Source organism: Pseudomyrmex gracilis, unplaced genomic scaffold, assembly GCF_002006095.1.
Source record: "Pseudomyrmex gracilis isolate BER0280 unplaced genomic scaffold, ASM200609v1 scaffold_202, whole genome shotgun sequence".
In the NCBI taxonomy this organism is placed as follows: domain Eukaryota; kingdom Metazoa; phylum Arthropoda; class Insecta; order Hymenoptera; family Formicidae; genus Pseudomyrmex; species Pseudomyrmex gracilis.
The window spans coordinates 1-26,855 of NW_018020786.1; the positions used below are offsets into that span (position 1 = coordinate 1).

The window sequence follows — 26,855 nt, forward strand, 5'->3', positions numbered from 1 at the left end:
AGTTCGCACGGCGCTCGTTGGCGCTACGAGCAACCGCCCCGCTTGCCCCCCGATCCCCGCGCCTATTCCGCGATTCAGTGACGCGTTGTGTACATAACGTATGTGACCGATATGACACAATCACGTAGTTGCCAATGTGCACCACAGCGCTGAACATTGCGCTGGCGAACAGTGATAACAGCTAAATTGAGGCCGTGATCGCTCTCAGTCTTTTCTCTGGTTCCACAAAATCGGAGTGAAAACGGGTTATGATGGGGAGGAAACCAATCAAAGTAATTTCCGTTTTATAAAATTATGTTTTATATGAACAAAAGAGTAGCAAAAAAATGAAAACGGAAATCGTTCGGTTATTTGCGATTGGATAACCTCCACATATTTCTCTTTCATTTTCTCGGAAACTGCATGTGACCGCACCCTAAGTGCGGTTCGTGAAAGTCACCTCGGAAGATTCGCGTAACACTCGGTTCCTATTTCATATAGACCAGTCGCCCGTCGTCTTTATTCCCAGTCTTACCCGTGCGACGAGTCGGACCAGTCGGAGGTCCTGCGCGCGCGTCATTAAAAGGATCATTCGATTTGTTCTCCATGCTGCTCCGCGCATTGCAATCATTAGGTGTCATTAAACATCATTGAGACGGTCCTCGATCTCGGTCAAATCTCGTCGATGAAATGTATTCGCGGACCTTCGTACTGCTGTCGCGACCCGGTTGAACGAGATTCTAATCGACCGGGTTCGGCATGTGCCTTCATGTTCCCCAAGAACGTGTCGAGCGGATATCCTTAAACGATATATCTATCTGTGACGGGTACGTTTCCAGCGGGACGACGACGATGACGATGACGACGATGACAACGACGATGACGACGACGACGACGACGACAACGACGACGACGATGACGACGACGGTGACAGTCGTCCTCGCCTCGATATCGCCGCAGCAACAGCGACCAGTGAACGTTCTGAGTGCTCTCAACGTCTGAAATCTCGATGAAACTTATGTCATCGATATTGTCGCCGTTGGAATTGTCACCGTCAGAATCGTCGTCGCTGTCAAAGCCGTTATTGAGCTCGCTACCACCGTTCAAGTTGTTGCTGTCGTCGCTGACATCGTCACCGTCACCGTCGCTGCCGCCGCCGCCGCCTCCGCCTTCGCCGCCTCCGCCTCCGCCGCTTCCATCTCCGTCGCTGCAGCAGCCACACTCTTCGTCAATATTCATATCCTTCTTCATGTTATTACTGTTGTTTTCTATGTAACTCCGTTGCTCCGATTTTACGGCCGAAAAGGTCAGTGCTGGACATTACGATTTCGCAATAGCAAAAAGCAACGAGGATGGCGGGCAAAGGCACAACCACGACAAAACCTCTGCAGGTACCTCAAGACCTGCAAGAGGGACAAAAGTTTATTAAATGGGATGAGGTTTGTGTATATTTGCAATTTTCCTAGTTTAATTTCTACATCAAGCGCTTATAAAAAAAAAGCAGTGTAAATATAAAAAAAGAAAATTGCGATAGATATAGAAGCGCCTGTCTTTTCTTACTTGATAAAAACAAAGAGCAAAGTCTGTAATTTTTTACTTTAAAAATGTCTGTTTTTTTAGTTTTTTTTTTGTTTGGAATATCAATTTGATGTGTTGCGGCCAAATATATTTTGCTTTATATTTAAAAAAAAAACACATTTAAATAAAAAACAGGCATATAATTTAAAAAATCAGTCTCTTACACATAGTATCAAATGCTGTGTTATGATAGGATTCTGGGACAGTAACACCAGTGACTCTGAGAGTGGATAAATATGGTTTTTATTTATACTGGGTAGATCAGAAAAATGAAATGGATATGCTGGACATAGCTATTATAAGAGATACTCGAACAGGAAAATATGCAAAAGTACCAAAGGTATCAGTCACGCCTATATTTTTTAGTAATTATTAATATCTTACACAGCAGTTTTTTTTTACATGTGCACACATAGATATAAAATTTTTATTATTTATTTTTTATATATGTATGTAAATAATATACATATATACATATATACATACACATATATATATATATATATAAACTATATAAATATTTATACTTGAAGCTGCAATTTTACCTGCACTAATGTAGCAAATATGTAAAAATGTGTAGTAAATATGAAAAATAAATAGTTTTTTTTTTTCTAATTGTAACAATGACGTACGGAGTATCAACACATAAATTATTGACCAATTTATAAATAGATGCATTATCTGCTCTTTAGGTTCTATACATAGCCTGCTTTTTTTTATCACATCTGCTACCACCTATAATGGATAGATAAAGGCAGTTCCGTATTCATTGAATTAACAGCATATCTTATTGGATCCCATTTTCCTATAGATCAATAAGCGGAACTTTGAATGAGAAAAGCTGGCACACTTTTGCATTCAGCATTCTACACTTTGTTGGCTTGTTGCATGGAAAACTTTTTCTTTTGTGCTTGCTGACACGTTATTAACAATTTTATCTATTTATACGCGTTATGCGTTTATGGATGTCGAAAGATAAAATGGAATGCGTTAGTAATGTTAAGGAAAAAATAAGCGAGAGAAAAAATTACGTAAAAATTTTACGTGAAAATTTTTCTGTAGGATCCGAAGATGAAATGTCTTGTCACAATGGGTTCTCAAGATTCCCTGGAGGACAAAACTTTGACAATTTGCTACGGTTCCGACTTTGTCAACATGACGTTCATTAATTTTTCCACAATGTGTGCCGATATAGCTCGACAATGGACGGAACGACTTTTCGAATTCGCGTATAATTTAATTCAGTTAAACACCAGCACAACCATGTTTTTACTAAAAGCGCACACCAAGCTTACGCTTACTGCTGATAAATCTGGAAAAATACCGGTGAAGGAGTGAGTATACGCAAGGTTGCGCGTGTGATTCTAACATTGTTTGCCAAGTGTCATTTTTACATCTGAATCTTATTGCAGTATAATAAGAATGTTTACACAAAACAAAGACGATCGCAAGCGCGTTGAGAAAGCGCTCGACATTTCTGGTTTTCCATCGGGAAAAGTGAGTCTTTGTTGTGCTGTAGCACAAATATCAGTCTCGAACTGTTCTATTTGATTTTATTTTCATATAATAATAATTTTCATATAATAATACTGGATTGTTTTTTTTTTTTTTTTTTTTTATGTGTAGGATGACGTCGTGCCGTTGTCAAAATTTCAATTCGAGGATTTCTTTAACTTTTACAAATCTCTCACTCAAAGATCGGACGTGGAAAAAGTGTTCGAAGGAATTGTTGGCAACAGTAAACGCAGGCTGATGTCTGTTATGCAATTTGTAGACTTCTTGAACAACACGCAACGGGATCCACGCCTCAACGAGATATTGTATCCGTATGCAAATGAAGCGAGAGCGAAAGATATCATAAATCAATACGAACCTAACAAGTCTAATGCGAATAAAGGCCAACTCAGTTTTGATGGGTTTTTGCGATATCTCATGAGCGAGGATAATTCGATCGTTGCTGTTTCCAAGTTTGAATTGTCCGACGATATGGATCAACCCCTCGCGCATTACTTTATAAATTCTAGTCACAATACATACTTAACAGGTACGTGCGTCATTTAAAATACAATGTTTTCACTTGATTTTGAAGAGTGACGAGACGAAAATTTTTTCCGATTAGGACATCAGCTTACCGGAAGGAGCTCGGTTGAAATCTATCGTCAGTGTCTTCTGGCTGGTTGTCGATGTGTTGAATTAGATTTTTGGAATGGAAAATTCGAGGAACCCGTCATTGTTCACGGGTAAATAAAATGTCACAATATTGTTTTTCGTATAGGCATGTAACGTAGTAATTTCTCATAGATAAACAATACAAACGCGTCTTTTTAGATACACATTCGTGCCCGAAATATGTGCGCGGGATGTCATAGAAGCGATTGCTGAGAGCGCTTTTAAAACGTCTGAATATCCTGTCATACTTAGTTTCGAAAATCACTGCAATACCAAGCAGCAAGCCAAGATCGCACAGTACTGCAGAGAGTTTTTTGGAGAAATGTTGCTTGACGCGCCACTCGAATCGCACAAGGTAGTTTTAGGCACCACTCTCGACGAAAAGTGTGTGTTGTTGTGCGCAAAGAAGCAAATGATCTTTCTTGTATTCGTAGTTAGAGCCAGGCCAGGAACTTCCGCCGCCGTTGTTGTTAAAGCGCAAGATAATAATAAAAAATAAAAAGAAGCATCACCATCATAAGAAGCAGAAAAAGCAACAACCACCGTCAGGCGAGGGTGCTCCAAACGAAATCGGGAATTCATTGGAGGAGAACGGCGGGGATTTACCTCAAAATGAGGCGACTGACGGTGTTGCGTCTGAAAATGAGCACATCGAAAATGGGGACATTTCTCATGCTCCGATGCTGCAGCAGAGACAGGGTAGTAAAGACAGCGGTCAGGACGACGAAGGTTGGCAATAGAAAATTATAAATATATGTGTAAAAAAATATATATATTTAATATATAAAATTATAAATGTATATTCTTTTACGTGTTTGGGGAAAAGACACTTGATGAATTTTATTTTTGCAGATGACGAAGATGAATCGAGCACGGAGGAAGAGGAGTGTAACGTGGAAGATATGAAATTGAAAATGGGCGACAAAGCGGCGGATAAACCATCTAAAGCCAAAGAGACGGAAGCCGGTGCGGAAATTTCAGCTCTAGTTAATTACGTGCAACCTGTACATTTCAACAGTTTCGAATCGGCTGAAAAAAAGAATCGCATGTATGAAATGTCGTCTTTCGACGAAAAGCAAGCTACAACTCTCTTGAAAGAAAAGCCACTGGAATTCGTAAATTACAACAAGCATCAACTGTCCAGAGTTTATCCATCGGGCACGCGATTCGATTCCAGTAATTTTATGCCACAAGTATTTTGGAATGCGGGATGTCAATTGGTTGCGTTGAATTATCAAACACTTGACCTGGCGATGCAATTGAATCTGGGAATATTCGAGTACAATCAACGTTGCGGTTACCTGCTAAAGCCGGAATTTATGAGGAGAAAGGATCGACGATTCGATCCTTTTGCCGAGTCCACGGTAGACGGTATTATAGCGGGCACTGTTCGTATTCATGTGATATCCGCGCAATTTTTGATCGATAAACGAGTGGGCACTTATGTGGAAGTAGAAATGTATGGTTTACCAGCGGACACCGTGAGAAAGAAGTTTCGCACAAAAACCGTGCCGAATAACGGGATCAACCCAATATACGACGAGGAGCCGTTTGTATTCAAAAAGGTTAGACAATAATAAAACTGCATATGTTTAAAAACAAATAGCTGTAAAATATTTATTTGTGTTCACGCGCTGTTCTCGTCACATTACCAGGTAGTTCTGCCAGAACTTGCTTCAATAAGAATAGCCGCTTTCGAAGAATCCGGACGTTTGATCGGCCATAGGGTGCTTCCCGTAGTCGGATTATGCCCGGGATATAGGCACGTTGCACTGAGAACGGAATGCGGTCAACCGTTGCCGTTGGCAAGTCTGTTTCTACATGTTATCGTGAAGGATTACGTTCCCGATGGTCTGAGCGAGCTCGCTGAAGCTTTAGCGAATCCAATCAAGTATCAGAACGAAATCGAGAAGAGGGCGAACCAATTGAAAGTTCTCACAGATTGCTTGGAAGCACCGGAAGAGATTGAAGTATGGATTTTAAAAATGTGTCAATTTACTAGTTACAGCTCTAATAACAACTTGTTCTTTTTAACGCTATACGCACTATAACAGTTTTAACACTTTTTACTAACGTTTTGCATAGGATAAGAATAAGGTTGGCGATGCTGCTAGTTCCGCTAAACCAGCTGTAAGTTCTCTAGTACGATTAGACTTGTAATGACATGTGTCGGTAACGACACCTTATGTCTTTACAGGAGGAAGTTGCGAAAAATAAACGAGTTCCGTGGCAAACGCAGTCTATGGGCGAATTACCGGGTCTTTTAACCGCTTCCAGTAGTGTACACGGTAGACCGTCTATCGCCGGTTTGAGCAGTTCGGAAACGGTGGACATGGACGATGTCCCACCTACTCCCGCAGTCCCGGCTCAACCAATCGAAACAACGTCCACATCTGCACCGAAAAGCCCAGTCAATGCTAGCACTAGTGAATATTGTTTTCTCGATTATTTTAACGATGAATATATTTTGATCTTTTTGCATTTTTTTGCACCGCCGTTTGTCTATCGACCTTGTTTCTTACAGCGGGCGATGAAATAGTAGCAGAAAATTTAGAGAAGTTTATGGAAAATAAACTGGTTAGGGAAAAGAAAATGGAACTTGAGAAGAAATTAGAATCTCTGAGGAAGAAACACGAAAAAGAAAAGATCCGAATGCAATCGACCGACGGCGAGAAGCATAAATCAAAATTCTACATGAGCAATAAATTAGTGAAGCGACTATCGAGCAAAAACATGTAAGTATATTATACACATGTGTTATATATAATACAAACGTGACATAAAAAGTTTTATCTTTCAATGTCGTACGATTGATTGATAAAGCAGTTTCTCGAGTGATGTTGGCTTAAGTACCTTGGCTATTGTCGAGTCTTCCGAATGTCTTCCGGAGAATGCGGAAAATCGCGAAGGAAATGAAAACAAAGGAATACCCAGAAGTCAAAGCGAACGATTTTTAGCCATATGCAAAATGCATGCTCAACAAGAACTTGAACTTCAGGAAAAATATTACGAGATTCTTTTTGCTACTGTCGAAAAAGTGATGAAAGCGTCGCAGTCTAATCAACTGAAAATGCTGCAAGTTCAATTCGACAGAGAAACCGCGGATGTGAAACGAAAGCTGCAGGCTACGCGACAAGGCGAGGTAGTTATTCACTGGAATTTTCGTTTCTTTTAAATAAGATGCGTATGAAACGAGCGATATATCGTATAATCGTTAAATATTTTTTGTTATTGTCAAGGTCAAACAATTAGCCAAAGTGCACAAAGACAAAGCGGAACTGGAGCGCATAAAAAGAGAAGTCGCAAAATCGACCGTGGAGAAAGCTGTGAACGAATGCACGCGTTTAACAAACATTTATGATAAAAAGAAAGAGGAACTGGAAAGGCAGCACGAAGAAGTGCGACAAAAGTTAGAGGAGGAACGAGCCAAGGTTTGTATATCCCTACATAAAGTTTTGACATTCCGCATATACGGATGCAATTTTATCTTTCTTGTCCTATTTAGTAACGCGATGTTTCCTCGAATCTTATTTGACACCAGATTTTTTTATCTGATTTTTACCTCTGTTTCACTTACTTTTCCTATCGTCGTTTACTTTTTCTCAACGAGCGTTCAAGAGGACACGTTAACAGATACAGTTCCCGAAAAATAAATTTATAGTTGATTCTACTTGCTTCTATTTGAGCGAATTCTCACTCATTCCGGTCTTTATATGCGAGAGTTACCGAATGAGTAACATGTCACACATTTTGACGTATACAATAACGTATCTCTAATGGAACTTTATATATTTTACTGACAGGTAAAAGCTAATTTAATAGCGGAATATAATAGTCGCTACAGCAAATATGAGAGTGGCGAGTTGTCACTATCCGGCGGAACTACTAGTAGCATGTCCGAATCACTTAGTGACAATACATATTGAAAATGGGATTGTTTGATGTGTGTTTTGATCGAGAGGCAGTGACGTCGGGTCATCAAGTCTGATGCCGTTTACACGTTGTTCAGAGCATCCAATTACGCAATTTGCTACATCAAACGCATAAGTCTGAATTTCGTAACAAGATAGATGTAGGTGGGAAACATGGGAAGCAACTGAGATATCGTTTGTATTTTTTTCCTGACGAACGCAAACGAAAAAAAAAAAAAAAAAACGAACCAATATTCACCGATATTACGACTTAAGAAAACAATGTTGGCCTGCAGTGCTTGTATACAGCTGCTCTCAACAGAGAACGAGAGGCAACATGATACCGTCTCGTATGATATTGCGATGACGGTACGTTATTCGAAAGATCGAGCGACTTCAGGCAGTTTGGTGCTATACACGGATAAACAAAGCACAAGACGAATAACGCACTTCAATTACGATATATGAATACAAGTTATGTGTATATATTATGTGTACTAGAACTTTTATCGTTTAATACTTCAGGAGATTAAAGTCAACGGATACAATGAGTGCAAGTTTGAAGTGATATTTATCTATTACTTCAACGCACCAACGTGTCTTTTAGTACATTGATTATTACTCGATCGACGGTGTCGATCGATTCTTTCGATCAATCGTGCATCTCTAGGTGTGTGAAAACTCTATGTCCTTGATCTCTTTAATGAATAAAACGCATTCGCTTAGTAAACAAAAGAAGAAACGGAAAGGGGACGGAACTTCGACGATAGATAAGTAAGTTTCGCGTTATTTGCGCACAGTATTAAGCAATCTTAGAAAAGATTTCGGAATTTAAGGATGGTCGCTGACGTGACGCGGTCGAAGTTATTTACACGTATTTCGAGTATAACGATCTTAAGGCGATCGTTCGCGAGAGAGAGAGAGAGGTATTCTAAATAAGAAAGAATACTATACCTTCCTAAGTGCTAATATTTAATATTGTTGTTATATGCATAAGAGACATCGTTATTTAATTGACTACACAAAACAAACCAAATCTGATCGCGCGTTTAAGATTTAATTCCGTTTCGCACGGCGGGGAGAAGAAAAACAAGAGATTGATCTTTAACCATTTACGAACGTTCACAGATCTCAGGAGATTCCAGTCAGAATAATGTGTGTAAGTGGATGAATCGCAAGAATCTCTCTCTTTGGCCTAGAAAAGGTTTGTAAAGCTTTGAGGGAAGATTGCATAAACGCGCGAGTGATCTGATATATTTTTGACTGAAAGTATTCTGTAAAAAAAAAAAAACTTTCTTTTTCTCATATTTATACTATGTGAAGAGAAAATAGCAAAACATTGTTCTGGCCGGAGACGTAAGGGTATATATCTCGGTGTGTATTTCACTCTGTAAAAAAACAAAAAAAAAAAATTAAGCGAATCTCTTTGTATTCTGAGTAATCCGGTCGGGCAAACCTCTTTGATGAAGACAATCAAAAATGTTATATATATATTATACATACATATATACATACATATAAATATATGTATATATAATATACGAGATAACATTGTCCTTGTTGTTTCTAATCGTACGATACATTAGATTACGATACGTGTATATAAATATGTGAAAGAATTCTTAATTGTAACAAACTTAGAGGAAGAGAGAAAGAGAGAGAGAAAGAGAAAGAAAGAGAGAGAAAAATGAAAGAAAAACTTTTATCGTATTAGTCAGAAACTTACATTTGCTATTTATTTATAAACATATTGAGTTAAGGATCGAAGAGATATATGCTCGATGTCAGTCATATCTTAGCATGCCGCATCAATCTCTCATTATTGATTGTTGTTCTAAGTGTATATTTAAGTTTTTTTTTTGATTATTCATTAAAGAATAATAATTCTTTATGTAAAACATTCAAAAGAAGTTCGGTGAAAGTTCAGTTTAATGGACAGAACGATTTTGTTTAAATTTCTTTACATATTTTTATATGATGAAGCATATTCGATAGCGCGTGCTTTACGTACGCGCGCGTACGCGTGTGTTGGTACTTGTGATGAGATATTTCGTTTTACAGTGAATATACACATGATATTACAATATATAATATTACCATACATGATATTATTATAATATATATATATATATATACATATATATACATTTTTTGTAATTAATGCGCGAGTACATACTTTGTCGTATTTTTGCTTTTTTTATTTTTGTTATTCATATATTTGGTTTCCTGAGACATTGCATTTTGTCTTACTTTTCAAAACTTTTGGTTTTGAATAAAATAAAATGAATAAACTAAAAAAAATTTGTCACATTTGATATCTTGTCGCGTATAATTTTTCAAAAATTATCTTTGAATGACAAAAATGCAATATTATATCGTTATGAATTTGAAAGTTTATCTTTTGTTAACTTATTTGACTCGCACTTTGAATCGCACACGAAAAGTCGTTCGGTAGCACAAAATGTATTGCACAACTGCTTTTGAAGCATTTTGAATTTTGGAAATTTATTTGCTTTTACGCGTGTGTATGTGTCTATATTAAAATTCACGCGCAATTGTAAATACATCTTTTTATCGTCTACGTTTATGTCCTTACACAAAAAGATTTGTTTCATCCAGTGTTTATATATATATATATATATTAAAGAGTAATTATAATATGATACAATTTATTCTCAAACACAAAAGTTGTTTATCTGCGCAACTTGGATACGAATCTCAGCACAGATTGTACCTATATATGTGTATACATATATATATATATATATATGTTTGATATTTTATATTAAAAGATTGTGAACACACAAAGAGGATATGTATTGTGTGTTAATCTCAAATTAGATTTATTTATCTATGTTAATCTCAAATTAGATTTATTTATCTATGTTAATTTATTAGTTCTATCGAGCTTATAACTTGTACCTTGACTTTTCTAATTTTTTGAAATTATCTTCGAACTACGGCAAAAACTCAATATTATTTTTTTATACGAGTTTTCAATTGAAATCTTTTTTTATATTTATGTTATAAATGTGTATGTGACTTGTATGAATTTTATTTCATTATAGAAATATGTTGTGTTCACATACACACACATATGTCGCGTGCAATAATAATTGTATATACACAGCATATACAATTATGTTGAGAAATACGATTGTTAAATTTATTATTATTTGATTATATACATTCTTAATTTGTTTTGTATTAGTGTTTGTAATTTTTGTAGGTATGTCAATTTTTTGGATGTTGAAAAACATATTTGTTAAATTTATTAGATTATATACATTCTTATAATTTGTTTTGCATTAGCGTTTCTAATCTTGTGGGTGTATCAACTCCAGATTCTTCAGAGACAAAAGCAGCAGATGCATTTATTATTGCAGGCGATAATAAGAGCGCGTCTTTCGTAAGATTAATAATATAATCTCAAAGTTATAATATCCCGATGTGCACTTCTCCTTCAAGTACTCGTATAATGAGACGTTTCATTTGTTCCACTGTAAATAGATATTACAGTATCACGTCTATTACAGGGAAATGATTACACACACAAACACATATACATAATCGATAGACATAGCTTACAAATAGACATATACACGAAACCATTGAGAGAATACGAAGAGTTACCATTTTTTAGTCGATGCCAATTATCGCGATAAGATTCTTCCAACAAATGAAGTTACCGGTCGTTCTTCAGGTTGTAGCTTGTAACGCGACTGATTTTATCTGGCCACGGGTGATGATAGATAGTCGTAATAATATTAGATGATATTTATATTAAATATATGTGTGTGCAACTCTCTCTTTTGTCTAAGAATAATAAGTCTAAAACACCACTTGAGAAGAATGTATAATAGCATAATTATACACGTGTGCAAAACAAAAAACTATACGCGTACATGTGCGTGCAAATGTCGATGCGATCGAGTGGATACTTCGTGAAATCCTATATACACTTCGCAAAACACATTAAACGACTCTCGCGGTGATATAACGAACAAAAACATTTAAACAATGTGCAAATTTTGCAGTACACTGAATTCTATTGTTATGTAACTTATCGTAATGCTACTTGCGCTTCTTCCAGTGTTGTCTTGCGTATTAGTGATATTTTTATTTCTCGATTTCTTTCGGGAAACGTTATTTCATTACGTTCGTGAGTGTTTTTCGAGATGTTACGAAACTTTTTTAAGAAAACGCGCATTTTATATATATAATATTGTAGCATAAGCGTAATACTGTATATCAATGCAACAAAGAAGAAGTTAGTTTCGAGATGTTTGCAACTGTTGTGTCAAAATACACGAGAATGACAATGCGCGTCTATCTCTCTCATATCGCTTTAATAAATATCAATTGTTGTAGCTCGAACTTTTCGAAGACGTATTTTGATTACTCTCTTCTCAAAAAGTTGCGTTTGCTCCGGTGTAATTTAGAAAAAGTGTCGAATTCGTCGTAAGATAATTTATATTAGAATGTAAGCGACGTAAGGAGTATGCAAATAGAATGCTTTTTTTATGTTATACGTATATTTTGCGTGTCTCGCGTATATATTTCGATTTTGATAATAAGTATTTTATTCGGGTTTTTTTTGTTGTCGAACTTTGCGATTATTTCTGATTTGTGATCGAAAGGAGTCGAAAAGTCTTTATTTTTGTACATATATATCTAAAGCAAATTTAAATATTCTAAATAATATATAAATGTTTTTTGCTCTTTCCGCTCTTTTTTTTTATTATTAAAAATTATTAAGTGATCTTTTAATTGTCGAGTTCTCGCGCGTTTGTTTTTCCTACCTGTTGTGTCTAATTCTTCAATCATTTTTTGCGCATAATATGTGATCCACCTTATGCATTTATGTCTTTCACCTATAGGTCGAGAGTTATTATCATACATCTTTTTTGTTGTCGTAGATCTTATATGTACGACCACATAGTGTGAATGGAATAGGCATACTCGAAAGATGTGATCTGCGTTATTCTCTTTCTACATTGATGTAATTTGTAATATACTCGCGTGCGTAAAAATAAGAACATGTATATATATATACATATATGTATACATGTATATGTATATATACACATGTTCGTAAAAATTAAATAAATAAGTGAACATTTACACGCCAGAATACGTATACGGAGTATTTAGGTAATAATATATTTACGTTGATACATACACATATACATACATATACACATGTATGTATGCATATATGTATGTATACACGTAACACATATGTATAAATATGTATATACCGTGTTGTTGCTGTTGATGTTGTTAATTGTAGGATAGTCAGAAAGAAAAAATACAATGGTAGTTCTATCGTATAATCACTGTTAACATAATGTTTTTAAGAGAAATATGCGAAAAACAAGTAAGAATTTTTTGCGTTACTTACTTGCGTTACTCGCACGACAAACACGTTTACGACTGAATTGTGTTGATCGCACAATATCAGTTGATCAATGTGCGCGTCACGATATTATCCGAGCTTGTACACTCATAATTGATACCAACATGTCTTAACCCAGTGAATTCCTTATAAATAAATAATAATCTTATTTGCCTGCCATGAAAAAAATCGATAATATTGATTGATAAACAATTTTATGTTTTGAGAGAGAGAGAGATAGATAGAAAAAGAAAAGACAAAAAAGCACATCGATAATACTGAAATCATTAACTTTTTAACAGTATTTTTCACACACACACGTTGCTATATATGATAAAATGACTTGTCAAATAACTATTTCTGAGAGAGAGAGAGAGAGAGAGAGAGGGAGAGAGAGAGAAAAAAAGTAAACGTGTTTGTCGTTTTAGAATAATTTATGAAAATATATATATATATATATATATGCAGACGTATATAATACATATAAGGATATATGTGTGAAATGAAACGGCCTATATACAAACGATCATAATAATTTGGCTAAGCTATTAGTATCATTCTGTTTTTCTCGAAAGTATCGTGTGCTCTCTTGTCCAAGTTTTAAATTGGAGCGTCTAAACGTCCGCCTCTGTCACAATCGTGTCAAATGTATAAAAGCAATGACGTCTCTCACAGGTTTTAAAGTATTTTGCTATCTATTTCTATCTCGCGTGCCTCTCTCTATTGCGTCAATCCTTTTGAGCTCACATAACAAAAAGTAATAAGAGTCTTTCCTAACAACGATTCTTCGTACCTGATCATATTGCCCTTAAACTTTTAGCGTCCTCCTTCGATTTTCAGCGATTCCATCGAAGGCGGGCGGGATCTTTTAACATGTAAATGCGTCTATATTAACAAAGAAGACAAGAAGCAACGTGTGTATTATATATTCTCTCTTTTTCTATCTCGCTCTTGGCCAAAATAATCTTTTGTAATTCTTATCCATGCCACGTCATTGTCAGTTGTCTTGTTGATTGTCAGTTTCAACACATAACGATAATATCGTTAATCGACATAGCGGAAAGCAGGTCATCTGATGTATACATTGATATTTTCGTAGATCTGTAAAACAAGTTTGCTCTTTGTCGTTTTCTCTCTTAAGTTACAGAACTCTCAGGAAAAAAAAAAAAATATCGCGTCATAACTCAGTACACGCATAAACGTACGTACGCACACGTATGTTTGGCAGTATCTTGCTTTGTATGTAAAGTATTTTGTGCACTTGAAACCGCACTTTTGCAAATGCTTTTGCGTTTAACGAGTCTATATACTGCAGATTCTCAGGATTGAAAGCTCGGTTATCAGGTATTGCAGCGTCGTAGATTTGCCTCGTAGAGTGCTCGCTAAATTTACCTATTTACGTGAGTATGAATTTATTCATGGTGACAAGAAACGCGCCCAAGAGAGAAAAAAAAGACACGAGACGGTACGAAGAAAAGAAAAAAAAATTTACTGAAAATTGACGTAATGCAGCAGCACTTGATATATTACGAAGTACGTATTAGAAACGTCTGTGTGTGCTGTATATGTACAGGATAATATACATACACACATATATGTATATGTACACACGTATACGTTATCTACTTTTGAGCTTAATGCCTGCGTATTGCCTTCTATACAAATTTCGTCTTCCTTTTGTAACTTGGTTGTATGAAATTGATTGGACGCATGTATTATAGTATGAAATTAAGATGAAGTTTTTTTGTTTATCTTAGAGTTTTTTTTCTCTCTGTGTCTTGTTGCGAGAGTTCTGTGTTCTGCTCAATCATTTGTACATTTGCGCGCGATGTCTTTCGATTGTGTAACTTTTAGCAAACGATTGGATAGAGCGAGTCATGTCTGTTGACTCAGAATTGCTTTCGCTTGTATCTATGCATATATATTTTTTTTATTGTTAATTTTCTTAATGATGTCTAGCCACTTGCGACGGCTCGATTTACATATGTTGTTTCTCATTTGTATATATTATTTATATTCTTTGATCGACAATTGAATTTGTTATTGATATCCTTACTTCTGTTATGTAACCACTAGTAAACAAAGGATTATGATTTGTTGTGTTCATTACGTGATGGTTTGGTTTTCAATGCTACTTTTCCTGTTTTTCCATTTTTCCATTGTTTTGTTTAGATATTTCAAGAAATAATTTCTGCTGATTAATTAATAACATATCGTTGATTTATAACGTGCGCGTATACATGTATTTGTTATTTTATATATCTTCGATACACATTGTCTGACAACAATGTAAACCAATTGTTACTCGCGCTACGCAGTGATATAGACAAAGAAATATCGCGCAAGACTATATGGTAGAAATAGTTTGTCTTCGCTAAATAGCAATGATTGTCGATTATTCACGTCGGCGACGTCTGATTATATGATATGATACGATATACATGTATAATTTTCTTTTGCAACGTAAGAACGTATATGTATATACAGTTCAATACGTTCCGTTGTATTGTATTTATATATATACTGTCATTGTACTGAAAATCTATAACTAAATATTAAAATAAGTTCCAAAAACCAAAAATTATAAATTAAAATAAAACCTATTGAGCTAAATATCTGTTGTTTAAGAGATAAAGATGAAAAAAGCTTAATATAATAATTTAGAACGTTTCATTATATTTTAATCTTTATTAGCCAAACTGAAAATATATAGACTCTCCAATGTAACAAAATAAAAATAAACAGTGAGTGTATAATACACGTTTAGACCGCTGTATTTATTTTTATGTCTGTTAACAGACTAAGATGAGCAGAGCATTTTAATGTAAGATTAATGTAACATAAATTAATGAAAACTGAGAAACGGTCAATGTTACAACAATGTTAAAAGTCAAAAAAAGTCAAGTAAAAAATAATCATGTCAATAAAAACTTCGTAAAGTTAAAGGGAAGAATTAAGTCAAAAATTATTTTAGTTAAACTCACTGTAAAGACTGTTAAAATGAGCGCTGACCTTCTTTAACGATCGACAACACTCACAGTCGCAAACGGAGGCTGTTCTGCACAACGTATAGAATATAACTGCGTGATAGAGAAACCGCAGTGAAACGCAAGTTAAAGTAACAGCAGAAGGGAGAAGAAACACATAGACCAATATATAGTTATCTATTTATCTTGTTGATTAATGATGTGTGTGTGTGTGTGTATATATGTGTATCAAAGAACTCAGTATTTTTCATTAAATTAACACCGCTTTTCTCCATTTATGTATAACATTTCAACAGATATTAATCTTTTATGATAAAAGTTTTAAATAGATATTAACATCATTCCATTGGAAATCATGACCGAAATCGCTGCGCGATAACCGCAGGTTGACGGTTATAATTCAATTGAAAATTACGCTCCTGTTCTGAAGTTCTTGTGCACAGTTGACGGTTGCGACTTAAACGCGAATAAACTATCTAAAGTCTGTGTATTTTTATACTTAAATTGTTTACTTAGTGGTTTTATATTTCATTGTATTTTTATAATTTGGCAGTTATATTGGAGAGTTTTTGATGAAGATCGAAATATAGTAATCAAAACGTTCCAAATTATTATATGTTTTTTCATTTTTGTCTCTCGAACAACGGAGATTTAGCTGAATAGATTTTACTTTAATTTTCATTTAAAAATTTATAGCTCACGTGATAGATTTTCAACACACTGGCAATGAATTTCGGAACGCAGCCAATATATGACATTATATACGCAAAATTACAAACACACACACACACACACACAGCGATTGTACGATCTATATGATCTTCACAGAACATAAAGGAAAAAAAACGATCAAAAGACAAACACAGAGATTTACTTTAATTAAAACTAATTTTTCCTCTGACTCACTTGTGCCTTGCCCTCGATCATCCTTCGCTGTTCTGTGTAAATATCCTTCTTTTCTAGATAATTGTATGTATTTGATGTTCGATGTTTCTCTATAGAAATAAGAGACTATCAAGTGAGCAGTACATTTAAGAGAAGCGTTACCTTGTTCTCACGCCGTAACGGAACTCTAGTTCGTAAATGATAAATAAATGTACCTATATGTACACCCCAAATACTTTTACAAAATTTAGCTGTTAAGATAATTCTTCAAGGTGATAATTACAAAACATCAGAATTACAAATAATGGCAAACTTTATTCGTAAAAAACAAAAATTATATATGTGAAGTATTTCCATGACGTAAATATATATATATGTTTTAAGTTTACACTTTCCAATTACAATTCTTGTTCTAACTCGAAGCAGTAATTCAGGGTAAAATAATATATTGCTCTATAATTTTGTGAATTTTTCTGTTCTGTGTAAACTTTATATAATATATATACAATATATACTATATACATAAAATTATATATATAATTATATATAATTATATATATAATATATATAAAATATATATATATATTATTTTATAATGAAATCTTTCAGAATAAAAAATGAAAACAAATTGATTGATATTCACCGGGTTTGATTAATTGTAAAAAATTCTGGTCAGAAAAGAGCGCATTTATTACATATTATATAATAAATGACTGAATAAAACTTACGATACAGTGAATCGTAAAAAATTGTCGTAATCAGATAATATTCTCGTTTCAAAACTTGCATCGAACAACTTGCAAATATTCAAAGCTTCAATCACTAAAAAAACAGATCTACATAATACTTTAATCTTACTGATTACATCCGTAAGAATCTACAGAAAAAGAAATATATATTATATTACATATATTCATTTTCTCTATCTGTCTTCTCTCTCTTTTTATCTTTCTCTCTTTCTCTTTCTCTCTCTCTCTTTCTCTCTTTCTCTCTCTCTCTCTCTCTCTCTCTCTCTCTGTCATATTTAATCGAAACCTTTTTATGCTATAGTGAAGTCTGACAAAGAAATTATTTTGAAGCTGAGTTTGCGCAAGAACAATTTACAAGTTATACGAGAGTCAGAAGGGGTCACGCATAGTAAATATTTGTCTCATGTAAATGTACAAAAAGTTTTGAATTGAGAATATTTTCTGTGGCGCATAGGTGTTTTGACACAATCGTTTCGATATTTTTCACGAGATTATTATCGCACTTAAAAAAAGCACGTCCGGTTTGGTCTTTGGATTTAAACATGCGAGTTCTCTGTTTTGTTACGTGAAAACAAGTAGCACACACTAAACAAAAAAATGCGTGCGATTAATGTTTTATCGCGAAACGTTATTAATAAATTACGGAGCGAAAATTGTAATAGATTATCGCCAAACTTGCGCTTTCGAGCTCGCACAGATCTCTAAAGTACCGAGACCGATCGTGCTTTCGAAGAAGCGCGCACACACACGGAGACGTTGTATGTGCAACCGACATTCGGCAAACAGTTTCTTCAAAAACCTATTTGTGTAAACCCGACTGTACGTGTATGTATTTTTTAGAGAATTAGAAAATGTTATTACCCGCTATGCAAAAAAGATATCGATACCACAATGTCCACTTGTACCCGTATAATATGATCCGTATAACAATTATAACGATATTCTATAAAAATGGCTGTACTCTACTGTAAAATCAAAGATATAGCGTACAATAAAGTTTAGTGTAGGAAGACAAAGCTACGAACGACATTATGCAGCTCTTTCTTCCTATCCCTTCTCCTTATGTATCGCGTTACTCAATAGAAACGTTTCTTTCGCATATCTTTCTCACAAAAATAAATATTTTAACTGTATATAAAGATATATTAATGAAACGAATAATTTACACGGGAAATTTTATCTTATTTGAAATATCTTATAATATACTATCATTTGTACGAGAGACACGAATATAATTTAGGTAGAGAAAAAACGAAGACTTTATTATCTGTTACGTGTGCAAATAAAATATTCGCTCTGTTCTGATAAGCCGGAAAAAAAGACCGATTCTGATTTCGCGTTTTACATTTATTTTTTTCTCCTCAAAAACAAACGAGAAAAAATCATACAGTAGACCAACACGCGTTTCTTTTTCATTCTGCTTGCTAGATCAGTATATTCCACGATAATTATAGTAACGGATATTATAAATTACATGTTGCATTAGATATTTAAATTTTGATGAAAATTATTAAAGTTTCAATTGTAATTGTTTAAACGCACGTAGAGGAAAAGAGGAACGGTTTTCGAATTATGGGATAAAAATTTAGCTGACATTAAGATGTTTTGCCATATAATATGTATTGACATTAAGTACATAATACATGTATATATTTTTTTAACTTCCTTAATAAGCGTCACCTCTCTATACAAGATTGATTAATAATTTAACTATCTTATAGAGAACATCACACAGTTGTGTAGAAAAATTATTAAGAAAAAAATTATTAAGGTTTTTCTTAACAATTAAAAATATTACAAACATCTTGTTGAATCATGTTGAATTTATGTTTGATTCTTTTCAGTCAGTTAGCATAATACATACGTAAAGCGTGAAAACGATAATATTGTCGCAATATTCTATAAAACGTTTGTTATTATATTTATATCGGTTTCATACATAGTATTACCACCACCAAATTTTATATTACAATTTTATATTAGAAATTTTTAATACATTTCACATTTTCATGTGATATGTCAACATCCGGTTTTTGCACATAAACTACCAGTATGTAATAAGATAAATTTAACTTGTCTTTGTTCTCGTTGTTTATTGTTTTATCTTTTATAGTAGTTTCATTTAATATTTCGTCAACCAATTTTTCGATAAAGTCGTTTCTCATATTATTAGGTAATCTCGTTAAAAAGGGATTGACAGCACACGCGTGATCTGCAAAAAAAGACAATCAGAAGTCTTTGGTTTATCGAATGTCTCTACAAAAAACAAAAAAACAAACAAAATATTTATCTTACTTTTCAGGCTTTGTTTATTGAATTTGTAGCTTTTTTTTCGTTTGGACAGATGCAGAACTTCGAAACCAATTTGTTGTAACATATTTTGTAACGTTTTTTCGGGATTTTCATCTTCTATTCTTTGAAAATAAGGTATGTAACGATGTGCATCCTTGAACAAATAAAAGGATAAAGTAGACGTAAATTTTAGTTTTGTATTTTTTATTCTCGTGTATTAGTCGATGTATAATAATTTTGTTTTTATTATATATATATATATATATTGCATATAATTACGTAAAGATATGGCCCATATACAGGACAATCCTTCAGTTTTAGATACGCTCGAAAACCACTGTGAAAACCAAGGAAGCTAAATAAACCTTTTCCTTGCGGTTTCAGCATTTTGTAAATGTTAGTGAAGGCTAGTCTAGAATTTATACTTCAATTAGCATGCTTGGAAAATTTGTAAGTAAAAAATTAATATGCAATAACAAAAACTAATGTCTTAAAAATTATGAGTTTTAAGAATTGTGATTTCTCGTTTGTGCGAAAAAAGAGAACAAAGAATTATCAAAAATGACTGCTTACTGTATGTCGTAAGTCCAGTGCAAGGCATAGAAAGAAACTATATGTTCATACTTATTAATTTGATCATTTGGTAGTTCAACTATTTCAATGTTAAAAACAATATACCGTATTTTGTCATGAGCATAATTTTTTTCGGCATAACACACCATTTTCTGAGAAATATCCGCACCTACATGTGACAATACATTTTCTTGTTATAAAAGACGTACATATATATAGTGTCAAAATTCGTTCACTTGATTATATTTACTACTAACCTATTATTTTATTGACGTTTTTTAAACGTGGCATTAACATCATTTTTGTTACTTTTCCTGGTCCACTTCCAATATCGAGAACGATACCATGAAACCGATCAAGCTCATCCGAAAATTCCTGCAGAACATCGAGTGTATCACGTTGCTGCATCTGACTTCCTTTATTAACATATTCATCACTTTGGTCCATGGTGGAGCTAAAATGTGTAAATATTACAACGCCTATCTCTGTATATATGTATATTTCGTATTAGTTGTAAATTATTTACATAGTTTTTCAGTTAATAATCAAAAAATATATACAACAGTAATTAAGCCAAAAGTCATCTTTAACGTAGATCATATCTACTTCTAAAACAGTTTGTTACGTACCTTCTAGTCTCCTATCTAGTGTTTTAACACTTTTAATTGTTCGAAAAAGAAAGAGAAATATAAGTGTTTATTTCTGTTACAATCTAAAAACTACTGTAAGATCTTAGATTTGAATTTATTTATTTAAATAACAGAAATTACTCGAAATTTTACCTGAAATATTTATCACAGTTTAATTAATTAAAAACCTCATAAACACTGTATTAAAAACCTCATCAACACTTAATAATAATCGCCAACTCACATCACATCAGTCGGTTTCGGAGCGCATAATCTTTTCGGGCATCTTCTCTCATCGGCAAGTGCGAACCTTCTGTCGCTTCTCAGCTTTACATCTTTATCGTTAGTTATTGTTTTGCTGTTTGAATTCACCTTGATTCGTCAACAGACATTCAATATATATACATAAAGTAGGGGAAAAAGAAAATATTTGTCATTAGGACGATCACACAAGTATACAATCTCGTGTTGTGAGACTTCTCAGCGTTAAAGTAAGTTTGTGTTCGACCGTCTTGATGACAAATGTTTTCCTTTTTCCCGAAGAAGCGAAGGTTCGCATCCGCCAATGATATAGAAAACGCTCGAAAAGATCGCGCGCTCCGAACCCGAATGAGTATCGTTGACGATTATTAAGTGTATATGAGCTTTTATATTTAAACTGATAATAATTTAACAAGTAATTTTTGTTATTTAAGCGCAAAATAAAATCTGAAATTGACTTACCGGATTTCTGAGTTTATTCTTTTATAACACACACACACGCGCGCGCAAGTGTTTTTTTTTTATAAATTGTTTGATCTTATAGAAAATCAGATTCCCGAAGTCTTCTTCAGGTCAGGACTTAGTTTGATATAGGTGACCAACTCACAATGCCAGATTCGCTTCTGTACTGCTAACTTTTTAACTTCGTCTTTAGTATTTATATTCGGCGACACTCACATACACACTCGTATACGCGACTTGCTCTTCCTCTCATTCATTCTCGTTCCCCTCTAGTCTGTTCTATTCTTTGGTGCCTCTACCTACCCCAACATCCGAATTCTTCCTTAAATCACTTTATTGCCACACTCTAATTTAAACATTAAATTCGGTAGTTCACCGACCCATACATCCGGTGTCGTTCAATTTCACCAGAACATATTGATAGTGTGAAATATATACAAATCGTATAGTAATAAATTAAAAAAAAAAATATATATATATATATATATTGTAGTTGTTTAGAAATCTCGTTTAAATTTCGCGTTTTTAACCGAACATTCCAACATTTGAATGAAAAAAAATGCAGTGTCCTTGCATCGCATACATGGATCATTAACGCAGGCCGTTTTGCGAACGGATTGTGCTGACACATATGTGACGCCGCAGGAAGACACCGATCCAGCATAACAGTTTCTATACATAGTTTGCCTATGTATTATTTTTTGTGAGTTTCTGAACAAGCCGAAGGCGCAGAGTTCCGCTTTCGAATCTTCTTCATTATCGGCCATTAGGACAACGGCCGAGTGCACTTCAGCCTTCAACGTAGAATCAAATTTATTCAACAATTTTGATCTCAAATGTCATATAATTTTTGTCTGAAACATTTTTTGAAGAAATTTTTCTTTTTCCAGATGTTCACATGTATTGAATAAAATGGTTTATTCTGCATATATATGTACATATATGTATATATATGTATATGTATATGTAGATATATGTCCTAATTAAATGTTTACATATGATATAGGGGAATCCTTGTTTGTCAAATAATCTTTTAAGTTCGTTCATATTTCGATGGAATTTTATTTGATCGCATATCGGAGTAAATCAGTTTTGCGCAACGCCTGTATAGAAAATATTTATGAAACTCGACGAGTTGACCCGATCTTCTCTGACGTCGAAACCATCTTTTCTTTCCGCCGTCTATCTCCATTTACTCCGCGCACTCCGTAGGATAATATACATTCGAGTCTCTTTCAAAGAGAAGATAACAAAAGATCGTAAGCGCGCGCGCTTTTCACGCACCACCAACCGGAGTTTATAGAAACTCGGTAAGAAGCGCACGCTCGATATGCAAGAAGGCAAAGAAGAAAGATGGAATATATTTTTTGTTAGACTCATTCGAACTTGACGTTTACATCATTGTCTTTTACTTTTATTGTACTTGATTAAATCACTTACGCCGCAAAAAACTTTGTTGTGAACTTGAGACAAAGAGATAGAGAAAGAATCTTTATTCGCGATAGTCGATTTGTTACATAATTGAAAAGATTTTAGATTTTTATATCTCTCTAAGTGAATAATAACAAAACGCGGTGTTCTAATTGGTATATTATCTCCGAAGTCTATAAAAAACTTAGGGCACACAAAGAGACAGAGAAAAGTCAGAAAATAAAATAAAATTATATATTGAAAGACGAAAAATCGATTGCTCCGTATAGTAGTTATAAGTAACAACTTATTTAAATAATACAAATATAGAAACTCTTTACACAAGTCGCGGTTTTTATTCGTCTTGTCGAGATTTCGATTTCTCCTGGCAATGGCGAGCATTTTCCGGAAATGGAAAAAAGTGTTACAACGTGTGTGTGCAAATGTGTGTGTGTATATATGTGTATGTGTGTGTGTGTGGGCAGATGTGTGATTGCATTGTAGATCGTGAAGTTTGCGAAGGATTTACATGACGTCGGGGTCTTCTCTGCTCGCGTTCCCGCTAAAACCACAAACATCCAATATTCGATCGTCTACTCTCTACTTGCAAAAGGGAATGGAGTAGAGGACAAAGTGGAACTCTCGTCTGAAAAAAAAAGTTTTGCGTGCGAGGACGTGGCCGCGTGAAAAAAAAAAAAAAAAAAAAAAAATTGTTTCAGGTCGGTAACTGCACAGCGGCCATTGAATTTTTTCGCAGGATTAATGCCCCGACCTTAATTGCGACGTTCGTGACTTTTTTTGTACAGCACCTTCCGATACGCGTGTCCGTCTGTATTTTCACTTTTATTCATCATGGCTGAAGAATACACTATATACATATATACACGGGTATACTGGAAAAAAGGCGGATATAATAATAATTACAGATATTGATCGACGAAGGCGTCTTTTCTTTGCCGAATAGGTAATATACCGAGCTATAGTAATGGACACAGGTGCGCGATAGGATCGTTTCGATATCTCGGTACTGCGGCACTTCTAAGGAAGGGCATGTATATATATATGTACATATGTACACATATATATACACGTATATGTGTACATATATATATATATATATATATATACATATAAAATAAGATATATGTATTATATCTTTCCTTCTTCTTCTTTCGCCACCCCTTTCTTTTACCATCGTCACTTTACCTAAATCCGGATCCGCGTATATATCGAGTGGGTGGGGGTTCAGAACGAAGGGCTTTGATAAATGACTGACGTGAAAAAAAATCCGCGTCGATACGTCTTGCTCAAGGAGATGCGCCGCGAGAGAAAAAGAGAAGACGGAGCGGAGAAAGAGAAAAAGGGACGGGGGGAGGAGAAGAGGAGGCTGGAGAGAAGGAGAAAAAGCCGTTCGGTTCTCGTTCCCGCGGTTCACCGGGAGATGGTTGTGTAGCCCGTTCTCTATATCTCGTACGATATGCATTCCCTTTTCGCACGCTCATTTATTAAAACCGAGAGTCGAACAACCGCCGCCGTTGCGTTCGCAAATCGATCCGCGTCGAAATGTTGCCGCGCGAGTATCGAGAGATTTCACGCTTCCGAAAATTCATTAATCTCCCGTCGTGCGCGCGGTGTCGAGTTTAATCGCGGCAATTTAAGTTTCCTCTGCGCGTATCGTGAATACAAACGACGCACATATTTTCGCTATGAGATCACGAAAATTTCGCCATTTTTGGTACAACGACATCGCGCCGCTCCTCGCTCGTAGACGTAATTTTTTTTACACGCATCTCACGCGCGAACTGCGCGGTAATGATTTAATTTATTTTCCCGAAAATACTATTTCCCTGATTGTTACTATTTTTCGACGATAAAAAACAAAAGATAATGAAGAAAGTTGAGCGTTGATACGTGTGGATATTCTCGTTGGATATTTCGGTCGGTGCTCCTTTCGCAGATGCGTGCTTTATCGGAAAACACTGAGTGAGATATATGGAGAGATTATGCGAGATGGCGTTTCGGAGTCGAACAGGCCGCTATTCTCCGCTCCGTCAATTATGCTAATTTCGATTGCCGCGAGATTAATGGAAGAAGGCGTCTCCGCTCCGAACGTTCTCTCTTTCTCCCTCTTTCTCTCTCATAAACGATTTGCTGGTGGGAGCCGTGACGTTCACTCGACCGTGCATAATGCACTCGACTTGCAATTATTGCAGATCCATTCTCGGTCGCTTTCAATCCCGAGCAACGGCGGCGTCGTTCGTCGTCGTTCCTTCCTTCGTTCTCGCGAAGAAACGCGAGTCAAACGAAATCACGATTTATCGTACCGTTATAACACGGCGATTTTCCTATACACAACATGTACGTGTGTGCAGACGTATACATGTGTATATATACGCGCGTGTATGTGCTAGATTTGCAAGTTAAATTGGTGCTTTTATAAAACAAAAATGACATTCCTTTCTTTTCTAATCAAAAAAAAAAAAAAAAAAAAAAAAAAGAATACGATCGTTTCTTTCACCGGCTGGTAGAAAACTACTACTAGGAAGAATTTCGTTAAGCGTGCGTGCGTATGCTCGCACGAGATATCGAGTGACGGGGAGACTACGCGGCTGAGATTCCTAGCGGAATGTATCGGAAACTGGGAAGAGTGTCACATGGGTGTTTTTAAGGAGAGGGGAGTGAGAAAGCGGAGTCTGGAGGAGGACGGGAGGCGAGAGGTGTAGATACCTCTCTCGGAGTGGGAAAGATATAGAAGAGAGGGATATAGAAGAGAGAAGCGAGAAGAAAGGAAGAGCAAAGAGGTAGAAGCTTGCCGGCGACACAGGCACATCAATAATACATGTCGTCTGCTGCTTGCTCCACCTCTTGCCCCCTTTCGTTGTCTTCCATGATCTCCGAAGCTTATAACTGGCTCTGACGCAAGTAACCTCTTTTACCCTCTCGCTCTCTTTCTCGCTCGCTGAAAATAAAGATATAGATGGAATTAATTTCACCGACTTCTTGGAAAATATTACACATCTTTTTTATCTCATCGCTACACCGATTCGTGTATTTACATACGTATATACAATAGGAGTGAGCGTTCCTTCTTTCTTACGCGCGTACACCGAGAATTGTGTAAAAATATTGTTTGGAATTAGAAAAAAAATTTATTTGTATATAATTTGTGCATTATTTAATTGAATTTTGTTTGTAAATATCTGTCACATATATATGGAAAGAACAAAAGAAATGTTTTATCTTATACGCGGATTTTGACGAATTTTGGGTCGTTGTATAAATTTTCTTTCTCTTTCTTTCTATTTTTTATTGAAATGTCAGCAAAGAAAAGAAAAAGAGAGAGAAATCCAGTTTGCTCTCAAAATATGAAAATCCATACAGTCGCGCGAGGAAAATATCCGTCATTTAAAATGGATGGATTTAGGATTAGGTGGATATAAAAGTGGAGGGGTGGAAGAAGAAACTCTGGTGGCAGTGCGCGCGAGGGTGGCACCTACTTCGGTTCGGAGGGTGGCCCGAGGGTGAACAGAGGGTAAAGGCGGGGGCAACTACTGAAAGTCGACGGAGGTGGC

General features: G+C 35.1%; 2 protein-coding genes across 5 annotated transcripts; one reads left to right on the forward strand and one right to left on the reverse strand.

Moving 5' to 3' along the window:
* The first annotated feature begins 112 nt into the window (after positions 1 to 112).
* Positions 113 to 9,753, forward strand: LOC109858398 (1-phosphatidylinositol 4,5-bisphosphate phosphodiesterase classes I and II). 3 transcript variants are annotated; one of them, XM_020435587.1, is made up of 17 exons: positions 113 to 806; positions 1,286 to 1,418; positions 1,751 to 1,897; positions 2,620 to 2,891; positions 2,970 to 3,054; positions 3,184 to 3,601; positions 3,677 to 3,797; positions 3,886 to 4,081; positions 4,161 to 4,455; positions 4,579 to 5,291; positions 5,382 to 5,696; positions 5,812 to 5,856; positions 5,924 to 6,152; positions 6,251 to 6,461; positions 6,550 to 6,868; positions 6,966 to 7,157; positions 7,530 to 9,753. In XM_020435587.1, exons 2-17 carry the CDS (start codon positions 1,332 to 1,334, stop codon positions 7,650 to 7,652), a joined length of 3,768 nt encoding a protein of 1,255 aa, XP_020291176.1. In that variant the 5' UTR covers positions 113 to 806; positions 1,286 to 1,331; the 3' UTR covers positions 7,653 to 9,753. The 3 variants fall into 3 exon arrangements, with proteins under 3 accessions (XP_020291176.1, XP_020291177.1, XP_020291178.1); XM_020435588.1 differs by lacking the exon at positions 113 to 806 and having other exon boundaries at positions 1,316 to 1,418; positions 6,553 to 6,868; XM_020435589.1 differs by lacking the exons at positions 113 to 806; positions 5,812 to 5,856 and having other exon boundaries at positions 1,316 to 1,418.
* A 9,571-nt stretch (positions 9,754 to 19,324) lies between these two features.
* On the reverse strand, positions 19,325 to 22,026 carry LOC109858394 (juvenile hormone acid O-methyltransferase-like). 2 transcript variants are annotated; one of them, XM_020435581.1, is made up of 8 exons: positions 21,874 to 22,026; positions 21,395 to 21,508; positions 21,151 to 21,303; positions 20,779 to 20,975; positions 20,522 to 20,690; positions 20,228 to 20,360; positions 19,952 to 20,102; positions 19,325 to 19,868 (listed from the first exon to the last, which is right to left on the reverse strand). In XM_020435581.1, the coding sequence occupies exons 4-8, from the start codon at positions 20,966 to 20,968 to the stop codon at positions 19,636 to 19,638; spliced, it is 876 nt and encodes a 291-aa protein (XP_020291170.1). In that variant the 5' UTR covers positions 20,969 to 20,975; positions 21,151 to 21,303; positions 21,395 to 21,508; positions 21,874 to 22,026; the 3' UTR covers positions 19,325 to 19,635. The 2 variants fall into 2 exon arrangements, with proteins under 2 accessions (XP_020291170.1, XP_020291171.1); XM_020435582.1 differs by lacking the exons at positions 21,151 to 21,303; positions 21,395 to 21,508.
* Between the last annotated feature and the right edge of the window lie 4,829 nt (positions 22,027 to 26,855).